The 15135-nt window shown below is 34.3% G+C and overlaps 1 protein-coding gene and 1 long non-coding RNA gene across 2 annotated transcripts; one reads left to right on the forward strand and one right to left on the reverse strand.

The window, feature by feature from the left end:
• Positions 1 to 1713: 1713 nt before the first annotated feature.
• On the reverse strand, positions 1714 to 2979 carry LOC142166421 (uncharacterized). Its single transcript, XR_012696853.1, has 2 exons — positions 2156 to 2979; positions 1714 to 1886 (listed from the first exon to the last, which is right to left on the reverse strand). It is a non-coding gene; the product is annotated as an uncharacterized LOC142166421 (long non-coding RNA).
• Positions 2980 to 4643: 1664 nt separating this feature from the next.
• LOC107785737 (DELLA protein GAI-like) lies at positions 4644 to 6484 on the forward strand. The gene has a single exon (XM_075225671.1). The coding sequence runs from the start codon at positions 4852 to 4854 to the stop codon at positions 6382 to 6384; it is 1533 nt and encodes a 510-aa protein (XP_075081772.1). The 5' UTR covers positions 4644 to 4851; the 3' UTR covers positions 6385 to 6484.
• Positions 6485 to 15135: the final 8651 nt, after the last annotated feature.

Below are 15135 nucleotides of genomic sequence, written 5' to 3' on the forward strand. Positions count from 1 at the left end.
TCTTTTGATGTCAATGATGACATCTGTAGGAATATAGAATTTCTATAAATAGAGAGCTTTTGAGCCATTTGTAAGACACCAACAAAGAGAGAAGAGAGAGAGTAAGGTATTCCATAAACTATAAGAAAATAGTTTGTGAAGAAAAATAGATATTGTAGTGAGGTGGAAAAAGCAAAAGAGTGTTTATTTCTTTTGAGGGTGTAGTGGTCTTAGGAGTATTTTTACTCGTTACTACACAGTGTAAAATTCCTCGCTATAGTGATATCAGTTGCTCTTCTTGGCCGTGATTTTTTCCTTATTCAGAAGGGTTTTCACGTAAAATCTTGGTGTCATTATTGCTGCATTTCTACTTTTGCTGATTTAACCATAACTTAGTGTTCTGCGTTTATCACTAATATCGTAAATATTATTTTTACAGGGTTTATTCCCAACGGGATATTCATGAGACACATTACTGCTTAATTGATATGTCTATCTGGTTACTAGTATAGTTGAAGTGACTAACTGGTGCCAAAATTAAAGAACTATCTAAGAATTTAGCCTTTTAATAACTATCGAGTCAAGACTTGGTTGGTTGGTGGAGAAAAAATCAAGACTTCATTGGCAATCGACAAGAAAATTACTTTTCTCCAACTGCTTCATTGGCACTTTGTCAAAGCTATTTATCTACATCAGTCATGTTCGAGGAAATTTAAGTTCCAACTTTTGTCGTAATTTTAGTCTTGTTTGGATCCCATTAGCAGGAGCATACTCAGAAATGTTTGTAAACGATATCAAAATTTACAAAAGAACCGGAGTAATAACTTTAATTATCATACTTCTAAACAAGAAATAACTTTAGTATATTAATTTTGTTGAGTTTTAAGTTAGAAAAATTCATGGATTAAATGCTAATTCATCACAATTTTTAACTGCATAAATTCTCTCAAAAATTTGCAAAAATGATGTGTTAGTTAAGATTTGGACCTCTGACATCTTAAAGTAAAATCAAGCACGTAACCAATACACCAACAAATAATTTATGTTAAATGGTGTCATTTTTTCCTATTTATCTGCTTTCTCATAGTATTAATATATATTTAGTAAAAAAATTCCACAAGACACCGCACCGATAAAGATACATCCACCCCTGCCTACTAGCCTCAAACCGATGTTCTTGAAAAGCTTTTCCTTATAATAATTAAACTTCTTCCACTAGATGAGTCATTCCACGTTGATAGATAAAGTTGGACTATTACAAACAAATGAAAGCGAAATTTCTTGGAATAACCATAAAATAAAAAAAATAAAAATAAAAAATAAAAAAATTGACTATGCAAGACCTAAAACTCTTTTTAAACGAATTATGAAGCTAAAGTAACTCCACCAATTTATGAAAAAGAAAAAAAAATGAATTATAGAGAGATGTCTATAGACACAATCATGGAAGATGGAGATTCCTTTGTTTCTAATACAGATGCAATCATCTGTGCCGCTTCTGATATTTCAGGTTGGACTCAGAGCTTGATCTCAGATCCCAACATTCCGAATTCGTCAAACTCGACGAGTGTAGACGACCACCACCACCAGCTGATTTCGACAGCTGCTGGCGGTGGTACTAATGATTTGAACATTATATCATCAAGTGCATCTTCCACCGAGTCTAAGAATAATAGTAATAAGAAAAGTGATCAAGAGATCAGAATATTTAATGTTGATTTTAGAGCATTTTCTGAGGCTGCTTTAGTATATTCACCTTCTTCTTCTTCGTCACCAACTCAACCCCAAAACAATTTTCATTCAGAAGACACTGCATTCAGAAGGTTTACATCAGATTTTGGCCCCAATAATGTCCCAATAGCTGCAACAGATCCTAGTCAAAGCTAGGGGCGGATCCAGGATTTAAACTGCCAAACGACCACAAATGGTAGTTACAAAATGCCAGTGAGAAGAGACGCGGAAGCCTAATGATATGTTTCAACAATGAGATCTTTAATTTGATCCCTCAGAACAAGACGCGGAAACGATCATGTTATCTTTTAAAAGCAGTATCTTACTTCAACCAAAAAAAGAAATCATTTAAGAAATAAGGAATAATTGCAGCTGGAAACCAACTTGTTGTAGTTGCCTAAATAATTGCAGTGTTGTCTGCTAAACTGTAGGCAAAAGTGCTTACCGGACTAAATTCAAGGAGTTGGGCTGCAAAAGTTGAGGAGCACACACCAGAAGCTGCTGATCCTTTTTTGCATATGTTTGGATTCTGTTTTTATCTTTCAAAAGTTTGCAGTTCTTTTCTAGTTAACATTAGACTTGTTTAGCATGTTTTTAGCAGCATTTTATTGAACAATCAGTCACTAACTTCATGTATTTAAGAAGCACTAAGATCCCGCCATGTACAAGGTCCGGGAAAGGGCCGGACGACAAGAGTCTATCGTACGCAGTTTTACTTTGCATTTCTGCAAGAGATTGTTTTCACGGCTCGAACTCGTGACCTCCAATCAATGAAATGTACCACTTGTCCAAGTCAAATTTACTTTCCTCGGCTTTTAAAATCATATAACAAACCTCTAGTAGACTATGGCAAAATCTGTTAGGTGTTTGTCCAGGTTTTCTTACCATAATTGATCTTCCTACCTCATGAAGGAAAGAGCAACATGTTTATCATAACTGAATTTTTCTTTTCCTAGAGAAAAATATAATTCTTTCATATTTCGCTAGTCCCTTTTCTTGTAGGAAAATGTTTGGAGTTCTATAAATTGAAGATTCATCCTTCTCATTCAGTAGCATTTACAATGTAGCCATATGAGGTTGAGAGTCGTGTTTAGGGGAGAACTTTATGGGACAAGTGTCAGTGTGTTCACTTGTGTTTGCCTCTTCATGAGGTTGTTCTCTCGATGTTTTGTACTCTCTTTTTTATATAGTGGATTGCTCATCTCCATTCGTGGACGTAGGTTAGTTGACCGAACCACGTTAAATGTTTGTGTCTCTTTTGGTATATTTTTCTTTTATTGTGTGATTTATCGTCGTTCGAGTGTTGCTTTACTAACTTTCGCGCATGACACCTAATTATTTCGGTCTTACTCTCCTCGATTTTTAAAATCATATAACAAACCTCTAGTAGACGTGGCAAAATCAAATCACTTTTTTGTAACCTCTCAAGTGTAAACAGGGTTAGATGATGACCCTGTTATTAATTTGTCTTTTTAGAAAGTTTTATTGATGATCATATACTCATTGTGGGAGCCACTAAAACAGTAAAAGGAGTCACTTTAAAATGCTCATTTTTCTCCTTTTCAAAAATTTCAAGGAAATTACATATAATCAAATTCATTTGGGTTCTCAAAGTTGCAAAAACTCTTGGGAGAAAAGTGTCAGCTTCAAAGCACAGTGAGAATTGTGATTAAAATATATTTAAAAAATTATTTTCACTAATTGCAAATCAACTTGTTTAAAGTATTCTCCTGTAGACAAAGATCATATTTTTGGGGTCTCTACTTTACTGGAACGTTATTGAATAGTTTATCTCAGGTTGAGAATTCCAATTGCTACCTCATGAGCTAGTTTGGCAGAAGCTGTGATTGTTTTAAAATTTATTTACTACAGCATCTAAGGGTGTGGTCTATAAAAATTATGGAAGATAAATGTTCAAAAATCCCAACAAATACAAAAATAGTTAGATGATGTTTTTTCATTTGCCTAATTAATTCTTGATAGGTAAAGTTATTCAGCACCTATTTTGATAGAAGATAACATGTCGTCATTGAAAAGGTTCGTCGTGCAAACTGATTAGGACACTACTATTACGAAAAAAATACTTTTTTTGTTTCAAATTATGTGAATCTATTTTACTGAGTATGGAGTTCAAGAAAATAAAGAATACTTTTGAACTTATGGTGTAAAATGAAGCACATATATTTTGTATGACTATAAATCATTGCATATAAAAGGTAAATTGTTTCCAAATAGAGAAATGAGTCATTCTTCTTGGCACAAATTTAAAAAGGAATAGATTCACATAAATTAAAATCGAGAGAGTATAATTTTACTATTATGCTAGGTAATTGATAAGAACACATAGGAATTAAATGAGCTGATTCTTGTATTCTGAAATCAATATTTTCTTTTTCGGAAAAGAGAAGTCTTCTTCTCCACCCAGTGGCGTAGCCATATATAATGAAGAGTGTCGGTTGAACATCCTTTATTGAAAAATTATATTGCATACATAAAAAATTATACTGTATATATAAATCAAAAAATACTTTTTATATATAAATATTAAATTTTGAATACCCATAATGAAATTCTTTACTTATGTTCATTTTAACAACTTTCAAATCAAGATTTGAATGGTGAAAAAAGATAAAGACTTCGTTGTAAATTGACAAGAAAATGATTTATCTACATCAGCCATGTTCGAGGAAATTTAACGTCCACCTTCTCTCCAATCAAGACTTCATAGGCCTAGCTAGGAAAATAAAATTACTTCATTTCGCACTCGTCAAAGATCGATATTTATCTACATGCATGTTCGAGGAAATTCAACGTCTAACTTTTGTCGTAATGTTATTACTTTGTATGGGTCCCACTTTTCTCATGGTGATGTTTTTAATTGAGCTCTATATATTCCCTATTAGAAGGGAGTAATCAACATTCAACACTACATAAAGGTAGATCAAAGTGCCATTCTTTTGACGTATGAAAGTTACATTCCATGAACAAATGAAAGTGAGATTTCTTTGAATGACGAATAACAAATAAAAGAAGTTGACTAAGTCAAGACCTGACTCGGTCTTGACTCTTTTTAAGCAAAGCAGGACGCTAAGAAAACTCCAGCAATTTATCGCCCCAAAAAAAAAGGAAGACGAAGAAAAAATGAGTTCTGGAAATTCGTCTTCGGACAAATTATTGGAAGATGGGGAGTCCTTTGATTCTACTACAGATGCAATCATCTATGGCACTTCTGATATTTCAGATTTGACCTTAAGCTTGATCTCAGATCCCAATATTCCTAATTCGTCTGATTCATCGACGAGTATAGACGACCACATTTCGACTGCCGCAGGCGGTTGTGATGATATGATTGTGTCATCAGGTGCAACTTCCAGGATATTTAATAGTAGTACTGATTTCAGGGCATTTTCTAGGAATATTAGTGTTGTTTGCAATAATTACAGCGACAAAGTGGCCGAGGAAGGATCTGCAGAGAGCAGTAACAGAATGAGATCTCGGGATGGTCTTGAACTTTGTTTAGGTTTGAGAATTGGCAGTGAGGCAGTGAACGAAGAACCACTTGTCAAAATCTTATTGGCTTGTGGCGAGGCAGTCCAACGAAACAACCTAGCTCTAGCTGATGCACTAGTCAGGCTCATAAGAGAACATGCAGTTTCAGAATTTGGAGCAATGAAAAAAGTGGCAACTTATTTCGCTGAAGCTTTGGATCAAAGGATTCAAGGAATGAATTTAGAAGATATTATGGAATTTTCTTGTTACACGGACAACATCATGCAGATGCGCTTCCATGAGATTCGTCCGTACCTCGAATTCGCCTATTCCTCTGTCAATCGAGCTATTCTCGACGCCTTTGCCAATTCTAGTAGAGTACATATAATTGATTTCAGCTTGAACCAAGGTCCGCAATGGCTTGCACTTATGCAGGATTTCGCTTTGCGTCCTGGCGGTCCACCGGCTTTTCGGCTCACTGGAATTGGCTCACCCGATAACACCGATGCCTTACGGCAACTCAAGTGGAAGCTCGCCGAGTTTGCCAATAAATTTGGCGTAGAATTTGAATTCCGTGGAATCGTGGTCGACTCTTTAGCCGATGTTGATACTTCCAGGTTGGATATTAGGCCTAGTAATTATGAAGAAGTGGCTGTGAACTCTATTTTCGAGTTTCACCATCTGTTGTATACACCAGGCGAAATCGAGAAGGTGCTGAATTCAATCAAAGAGATGCATCCGAAGATTGTGACCATAATCGAAGAAGAAGCAAATCAAAGTGTCTTTATGGACAGGTTTAACCACGCATGGTCTTACTATTCAAAAATGTTTGGCTCCTTGGAAAACTCAGAGTCGACTCATGATCAGCACAACAGCGGTGACTCAAGGTTGGTGCATGAGTACCTAGGTCAGCAGATCAATAACATGGTGGCTTGCGAATTAGGGACTGAGCTAGTTGAGACGACGCTGAGTGAATGGCGAGTGAAGATGAACTCAGCCGGGTTCAACCCGGTTCAGCTAGGTCCAAGCATGTACGTACAAGCAACCATGATATTGGCCTTGTTTAAAAATAGGAATGGATATCGAGTGGAACAGAATGATGGGTGTCTTACGTTGAGTTGGCATGGTCGCCCACTCATTTCCACCTCTGTTTGGCAGCTTACGCCGCCGCCGAGTCTAGGCTAGTCAGTCATGGATCGGATGAACTCGTTATCCTTTGTTTGAGCAATAACTTTTACAGTAAGACCATATTTCTTTGGCTAATTTAAAAGGATCCTTCAATTTACCCTACTTAGCCCCATTTTAGGATAGAGCCAATATGATATATCAGTACTATTAGGGTCGTTTGGTTTGGAAACAACTTATGAAAGAATTATAATGTATTGATTACTAATGCAAAGATTAACCGTGCAAAATTTGTAATGCAATCATTACAATCTTTTTATGTTTATATTACAATGAAGGTTTAAAAAATGCATCAATGCCTTCAGAAATACGTTTCTAAGTAAATTTATTTACAAAATAAAAAGAAAAGTTTATATTCATTGTTGTTCAATCATTTGCCGGTGGATCAGTCGTGTGGACCCTGTGGTAATGGTATCTTTTTGAAAAATGTTGATACAACTTGTATGAGAGTGAAAAAAAAAAAGACTTGATTGGTTAAAGAAAAAGGATCAAAGCTTGTTGGAAATTAACAAGAAAATTATTTATCTACATGAGCAGACTGCATGTTCGAGGAAGTTTAACGACCAACTTTTTATTATTATTTCTTTTTTCGTGCTGTCCAATTTTTCACCAACCAACACTTCATTAGCAATAGTATAAGATATTATATATTATATATACACTAGGAAATTTGTCCGGTCGTTAAAAAGATTAGTAACTCTTTGTTGTGATAATATTCTTAAGGTTGATTCCATGTGGGAAAAATAAAACTCAACAAATTGAACATCAAATAAATGAAAGATAATATGTTCTTAAGCATTAAGCCAGAATATACTCCTTAATAACCAAATTGTTTGTTATATTTGAAAAACGAAGGAGATATGTGAAGGCAAATAAAATATTAAACAAATAAACCAGCGTTGCGTTAATTGATAAATTTTACATGTATTAAGTGAAAATAAAAGAGAAAAAGTAGAATGGTCAGCACAAACGATTATCAAGAAAGAAAAGTTACTTGAATATATAAGATGGCGAAGCAAATTGTCCACTACTCCAAAAGTTCATTGCTTACTCTAACATTGAAATAACTGTGCAGATTCTAAAAAATTGGATCTTATATACTCGTAGTAATTAGCAACACTTGATCAGTGATGGGACAAATCAAATTGTGTTAGCCTAATAAGGCATGTGCTTAAGCAAACAATTAAATTCTTTTCAAAGACGTGCCAAAATTACATTTTTCAAGCTGATATAGAAATACAAGTTAGATAGCAGAATTCAGAACAAGTTAGTAATGGCCAACTCCTCTCACGGTCTCACAGCAAAGAACTCAATTTGTTAGAACTACTCATAAACATAAAATAATATATCCCAATTGAGTACACACGTAGAACACAAAGGAAATATAGAGAAGGGAGCATGAATTGAACTAATGCCTTCTTGATTCTATCTATCATTATGTAACATGTCATTTCTTATACTTGAAATCACAATTATCTCCGAGGTAACTTGTTGCACCTTAATTATTCAACCGAGTAATTATATCTAGCATGAGCAATTTTTTTTAATGAGAATTACAAGTGCGATTGAGCTCTTTTAGAAGAAAGCTATCATTTTCTTCTTCAATGAAGTCACTTCGAAAATATTTTTTCTCGTGCAATCCTCTGTTATTACTCCAGAATAAACAGCTATAAATCACACTAAAAGTATATTACAAATAGTATGTCAAATGAAAGGGGAATGAATAGAATCAAAGCAAAGGTATCGGGGAAAAAGAAATAAACAACTGATATAAGTATAGAGACTGACGTAACATGAACAATACTTCGTAGGTATTTCATTAGGAGCTAATAGCTTTTAGAAGTAAAGAGATGAAAATTATTCATCCTATAGGATTTCAAATCACAGGCTAAATTTAATGAAACATATTCTTTTATAGTAACATTCCCTCATTCAACATAATTATTTTCATGTAAATGCTTTGAATTTAGATGAATGAATTAAACCTTTTATTCCTTTCCTCTTTAAAAAATGACTGAAACATTACAAAAATTTGACATCTTGTTGTTCTCTTTCCAGTGAATTTGCTATTTTGGAGATGCTCAAGTGCCCCTATCTCGGGTGTTGATCTTGTCATACCAGCAGCCTATAGTATATTATCCCAAATAATGAGAAAACCAGTTCCAAGTGACAAAAGTCAAGGAACTGAAGCTACAATATGCCAATAACAGCTAGGTCTATCTTAGTAACTGAAACAGCAGTGCGCAGACCACATCTCTGCAGACCTTCTCAAAGAAAGCTTTAGGAAATCACAGCAAGTTCTTAGCGCATTCTTGTACTACATCTACTTTTAAAGTATAAATATTAATTTTTTCCTCCTTACGCAAAAACCCCTTTTGCAAAACAACAAAAACCAAAAGTAAAAGAATATAGAAGCTCAAGTGTAAATGAACCATGGGAAGTTTCTATGTTAGGCCCTCATTCTGCACTCCTCCATACATCTGTTATAAAGGTATAAACAATCAGAGTATAAGAGCCGAATAAGTAAAATGTTTCACCAAAACAATTAAACAAACACAAAAAAAAAAGCCATTAAAACCAAAGAGCACATATAGGTGAGATTAACTTTGCTCACAATTATTGAAGGAGATGATTGTAGTCTGTATAGAGCGATTATTAAACTCTGGGAAGAGAAATTCAACGTTAGAATTAGTCAGTAAGTGATTCGCTGTAACAAATCAATTTGACAAATATGAACAACAAAATTGCACGGAAAAAGCAAAAATATTAACAATACAATCCCCAAGGAGAACTACGAAAAGGAACCCCAAAAATAAAAGTTTACAGAGCAAGAGCACGTTATCCCCAAAATTGAACAATTGAAATATGAAAATATAATGAAAAGTTCGAAATGAGAAGGCAAATAGATGGAACTCTTAAATGGAAGAGGGAAAAGTAATGAGCAGGCGATATGGAAGAAAGTAGTTCTTTACCATGGATCGAAAACCCATATTGTCGGTTTCAATCGCGACTTTTGGAGTAGATTGTTAAGGGACCATTCTTTGTGGTGGCACTTAAGTGGGACATTTATTAGTAAGCGCTTTTATTATTTTTTTTTCCCCTCCAATTTGTAGAGAAATGAGAGGAAAACTCAAAAAAATGAGAAAAAAGATAATGTAATAAAATAAAAGTAATGCAGTAAAATGTAAATAAGAAGAGATAGAAAGAAGGGAGAAGTGTTTTCTTCTTTCACTTTGGTGTATATTTCCATTGCAATTACATGGCCTTTTATAGGCATAAAAATAAAGATGATGGACATAAAGTAGGAAATTTAATCTTTAAGTTATTCACAACATGAGCATCCAATGTAGTATCCAAAATAGTATCCAATGTACAAACTATTCATAACACTCCCCCTTGGATGTCCATGTAAAATAATGTGCCTCATTAAAAACTTACAAGAAAATATTGGGATGTACATAAATATTTATAATATGCATTGCTTGTTGTCTCATTAAAAACCTTACCAGGAAAACCTAGTAGGACAAAACCTTGGTTAAGGAAAAAAGTGCAGCGTGTAGTTACTCCCCTGATGAAAAATCACTTAATGTCTCGAAGATGACGCATTCCAATCTTATATATCAGCTTTTCAAATATTGAGGTTGGTAACGCCTTAGTGAACAGATCAGTCAAATTATCACTTGAACGAACTTGTTGTACATCTATTTCACCATTCTTCTGAAGATCATGAGTGAAAAAAATTTCGGTGAAATGTGTTTTGTTCTATCTCCTTTGATATATCCTCCTTTCAATTGAGTTATGCATGCAACATTGTCTTCATACAATATTGTTGGAATATTCTCTTTTGAAGAAAGACCACATGTTTGCTGAATGTGTTGAGTTATAGATCTTAATCAAATGCATTCTCGACTTGCTTCGTGAATAGCTATTATCTCTGCATGATTTGAAGAAGTAGCAACCATAGTTTGTTTTGTCGGACGCCATGATATGGTTGTACCTCCACTTGTAAATAAATAGCCTGTCTGAGATCGACCTTTGTGTGGATCAGACAAATATCCTGCATCTGCATAACCAATCAACGATGGCTTGGATTCATTTGAATAAAATAAACCCATATCAATGGTCCCTTGGAGGTATCTGAATATATGTTTAATACCATTCCAATGTCTTTGTGTTGGCGAAGTACTAAATCTTGCCAATAAGCTTACTGAGAGAGCTATATCTGGTCGGGAATTATTGGCAAGATACATTAATGCCCCAATTGCACTAAGATATGGTACTTCGGCACCAAGAAGCTCTTAATCATTTTCATGAGGTCGTAATGGATTTTTCTTTATATCAAGAGATCTCACAACCATCGGGGTACTCAATGGATGTGCTTTATCCATATAGAATCGCTTTAAAATCTTTTCGGTGTATGTTGATTGATGGACAAATATTCCATCTTTCATATACTCAATTTGTAGACCAAGACAAAATTTGGTCTTTCCAAGATCTTTCATTTCAAATTCTTTCTTCAAACAGTCTACTGTTTTTGGAAGCTCCCTAGGAGTTCCAATGATATTTAAATCATCAACATACACGGCGATTATAACAAATTCAGATCCAGACCTTTTTATAAAGACACAAGGACTAATTGGATAATTCTTGTACCCTTCTTTCAACAGGTATTCACTCAAACGATTGTACCACATACGACCTGATTGTTACAATCCGTATAAAGATTTCTGAAGCTTTATTGAACAAGTTTCTCGAAAACTTTTATATGCTTCTGGCACTTTAAATCCCTCAGGTACTTTCATAAAAATTTCATTGTCTAATGATCCATACAAATAGGCTGTAACAACATCCATTAGATGCATATCAAGTTTTTCTTGCACTACCATATTTATGAGATACCTGAAGGTGATAGCATCTACTAAAGGAGAATATGTCTCCATATAATCAATTCCAGGCCTTTGGGAAAACCCTTGTGCCACAAGTCGCGTTTTATATCTAACGACTTCATTTTTATCATTTCGTTTTCACACAAAAACCCATTTATACCCTACTGGCTTTATGCCTTCAGGTGTTCGAACTATGGGTCCGAAGACTTCACGTTTTCCAAGTGAAGTTAACTCTGCCTGGATAGCGTCTTTCCATTTTGGCCAATCATTTCTCTATCTACATTCATTGACAGATTTTGGTTCAAGATCCTCATCTTGTTGCATTATTTCAACAACAACATTATAAGCAAAAATGTTATCGATAATAATATTATTTCGGCTCCATCTTTTCCCGGTTGAGACATAACTTATTGATATCTCTTTATTTTCATTATTTTCAGGTACTTGGACCTCTCCTAAGGACTTATCATTTGTTACGTCTTGGGACTCTTCTTGAGGCACTACCTCTATGTTGTGTTCACTTTGATCACTTGCTCCTTTTCTTCTTCGAGGATTTTTATCTTTAGAACCGATTGGTCTACCACGTTTCAAGCATGACTTAGACTCATTTGCTTTACTTAATTGTCCTGCCGGGATATCAACTCGAATTAGAGCATTAGCAGCTGGAATATGTGACTTAGTCACCCTTGGTAGGTCAGTGAATGCATCTGGCAATTGATTTGCAATATTTTATAAATGAATAATCTTTTGAACCTCTTGTTCACATTGATTTGTTCGAGGATCTAAATGAGACAGTGATAATGCATTCCAATCTATCTTCTTTTTCAGCTGCTTATTTTCTCCCCCTAATATTTGATATACTGATTCATCAAAATGGCAATCGGAAAAACTTGCCGTAAATAAATCTTCAGTCATCGGCTCTAGATATTTTATAATAGAAGGAGATTCATATCCAACATATATCCTCATCCTTCTTTGAGGACCCATCTTTGTGCGTTGTGGTGGAGCAATTGGAACATATATCGCACAACCAAAGATCCTAAGATGGGAAATATTTGGCTCATGACCAAAAGCCAATTGCAATGGGGAGACTTTATGATAACTTGTGGGCTTTATCCGCACAAGTGCTGTTGCGTGCAAAATAGCATGACCCCATACTGAAATGGGAAGTTTGTTCTCATAAGCATTGGTCTAGCAATTAATTGGAGGCGTTTGATCAATGATTCTGCTAGACCATTTTGTGTATGAACATGAGCAACCGGATGCTCAATTGTTATCCCAGTTGAAATACAATAATCATTAAAGGCTTGGGATGTAAACTCACCAGCATTATCAAGACGAATTTTCTTAATTGCATAATCTGGAAATTGTGTTCTTACCTTTATTATTTGAGCCAACAATCTCGCAAATGTCATATTGCGAGTTGATAGTAAGCACACATGTGACCATCTTGTAGATGCATCTACCAAAACCATATAATATTTGAATGGTCCACATGGAGGGTGAATGGGCCCACATATATCACCCTATATACGTTCTAGAAATGCAGGGAATTCCATCCTAACTTTAATAGTTGATGGTCTAATAATTAATTTTCCTTGAGAACATGCAGCACAAGAGAATTCCTTAAATTGAAGAATCTTCTGATTCTTTATTGAATGTCCATGTGAATTCTCAATTATTTTACGCATCATATTAGAACCAGGATGGCCCAACCGGTCATGCCAAATAATAAAATTATCTTGATTAATAAACTTCTCGTTTACTATGGCATGTGTTTCAATCCTGCTAATACTTGTGTAGTATAAGACGGAGGAAAGAGCAGTTAACATTTCGAGCACATATTTCTTACCGGACATTATTGTAGTAATATAAAGATATTCAATCTTTTCATCATTTGTAGTCTCAATATGATAGCCATTTTGGCGAATATCTTTGAAACTTAATAAGTTTCTTTGAGATTTACTACAATATAGTACTTCATCAATAGCCAAATTTGTTCCTCCTGGTAGTAATAAATTGGCTCTTCCAGAACCTTCAATTAATCTTGTACTACCGGATATTGTATTAACATTCGCTTCTTTCATTACCAAATAAGAGAAATATCTCTTATCTTTTAAAATAGTGTGTGTTGTAGCACTATCCAGAAGACATATATCATCTTTATTAATCTTGAGTCCAACTGAAGACTAAGAATTTTCATATTCTTCATAAAAAAAAACAAATAATACATCATAAGAAATATGAAAGACAAGCGGAAAAACAATTAAGAAATACATTAGGAATGTAGAAACTAGCAACACATGATGCATTACGAAAATACATTCAAGAAAAATAAACTAGTTGCAAACATAAAAATAACAACTTATATAGCTTCATTCCCCAGTAAGATGATTAGTTCTTCAGTCAATATCCTCAAAGAAGTCTCCAACTTCTAAATGAGTAACATTTGTTAGGCCTTCAAAATCATCATCTTTATATGCAAGATGTGCCTTAGAATCATATTTATTTGAGGGACCTGCTTCATCATCATTATTTTGAAAGGTCAAGTGTGCCTCCACATTATTTTCTTTTTTCTTGAGGGAGGCTCGATAAAGTTTGACAAAATGTTCTGGCGTACAACAAATGCGTGCCCAATGACCTCTCATACAACATCGGTGACACGTACTAGCTTTACCTTTTGAATGATTAATTTGAGAACCCTTATTGTTCTCCAATTTATTTCCACCATAATGACGATAATTGGTTCGCCCCCTGCCACGTCCACGTTTACGACCATGTCCACGACCACGGTAACTATTTTGTTTTCTTTCAAACTTATCATATGTTGCTACAGCATTCATTTCCGGAAATGGAGCTGACCCGGTGGGACGAGCTTCATAATTTTTCATTAATAGAGTATTATTCTGCTCAACCACAAGTAGGCATGTGATTAACTCAGAATATTTCTTAAAACCTTTTTCACGGTATTGTTGTTGTAGCACCACATTTGAAGCGTGAAAAGTAGAAAATGTTTTTTCCAATAAGTCCTCATCTGTGATAGTGTCTCCACATAATTTTAATAGAGAACTTACTTTAAAGATAGCAGAATTATACTCACTTACGGTTTTAAAGTCTTGCAACCTTAAATGTATCCACTCATACCGAGCTTTCGGTAATATCGTAAGTTTTAGGTGGTCATATCGATCCTTCAAATTAATCCATAATTCAAGTGAATCTTTTACGGTTAAATATTCAGTGTTTAACCCTTCATGTAGATGATGACGAAGGAAAATCATGGCTTTCGCTTTATCCTGATTTGATGCTTCATTTCCTTGTATAATAGTATTTCCAAGACCTTTAGCGTCAAGGTGAATTTCAACATCAAGAACCCATGATAAATAGTTCCTTCCGGTGATGTCAAGTGCCACAAATTCAAGTTTTGATGAATTTGACATAGTGAAAACTATCATAAAAGATGAATAAGTTAGAGAAATAATTATAATAATAAACAATTAATGAAAACAAAACGATTAAGGTAAAAGAAATAAAAATAGAGTTATATCATGTTAACAATCTACTATTTCATTTTATTCTTGCCATAAAGTAGAAATTACATACTTGTTTCATTTCACTTTATATTATTGATATATATGTGTTAATAGAATTGAACGTGACTAACATTATTTATATGTTCCAATAAATATAAAGTAATTAAAAAATTATTGTTTGTCAATTCATTTCTCACAGTTCTTCAAAATGCCTTAAAGATATGTTTTGATCTAGGGAGTCCATGACATTAGTGCATAGCTAGTTTGATGATTTGAGGTCCTCTAAGAGTTGAACACGGAAGGAAATAGTTATTTAATCACTGCAATGTACTTAA

Source organism: Nicotiana tabacum, chromosome 11, assembly GCF_000715075.1.
Source record: "Nicotiana tabacum cultivar K326 chromosome 11, ASM71507v2, whole genome shotgun sequence".
In the NCBI taxonomy this organism is placed as follows: Eukaryota; Viridiplantae; Streptophyta; class Magnoliopsida; order Solanales; family Solanaceae; genus Nicotiana; species Nicotiana tabacum.

Excerpts from the sequence above, each read along its gene's own strand:
- LOC107785737 (XM_075225671.1), top strand. The coding sequence starts at position 4,852 with ATGAGTTCTGGAAATTCGTCTTCGGACAAATTATTGGAAGATGGGGAG.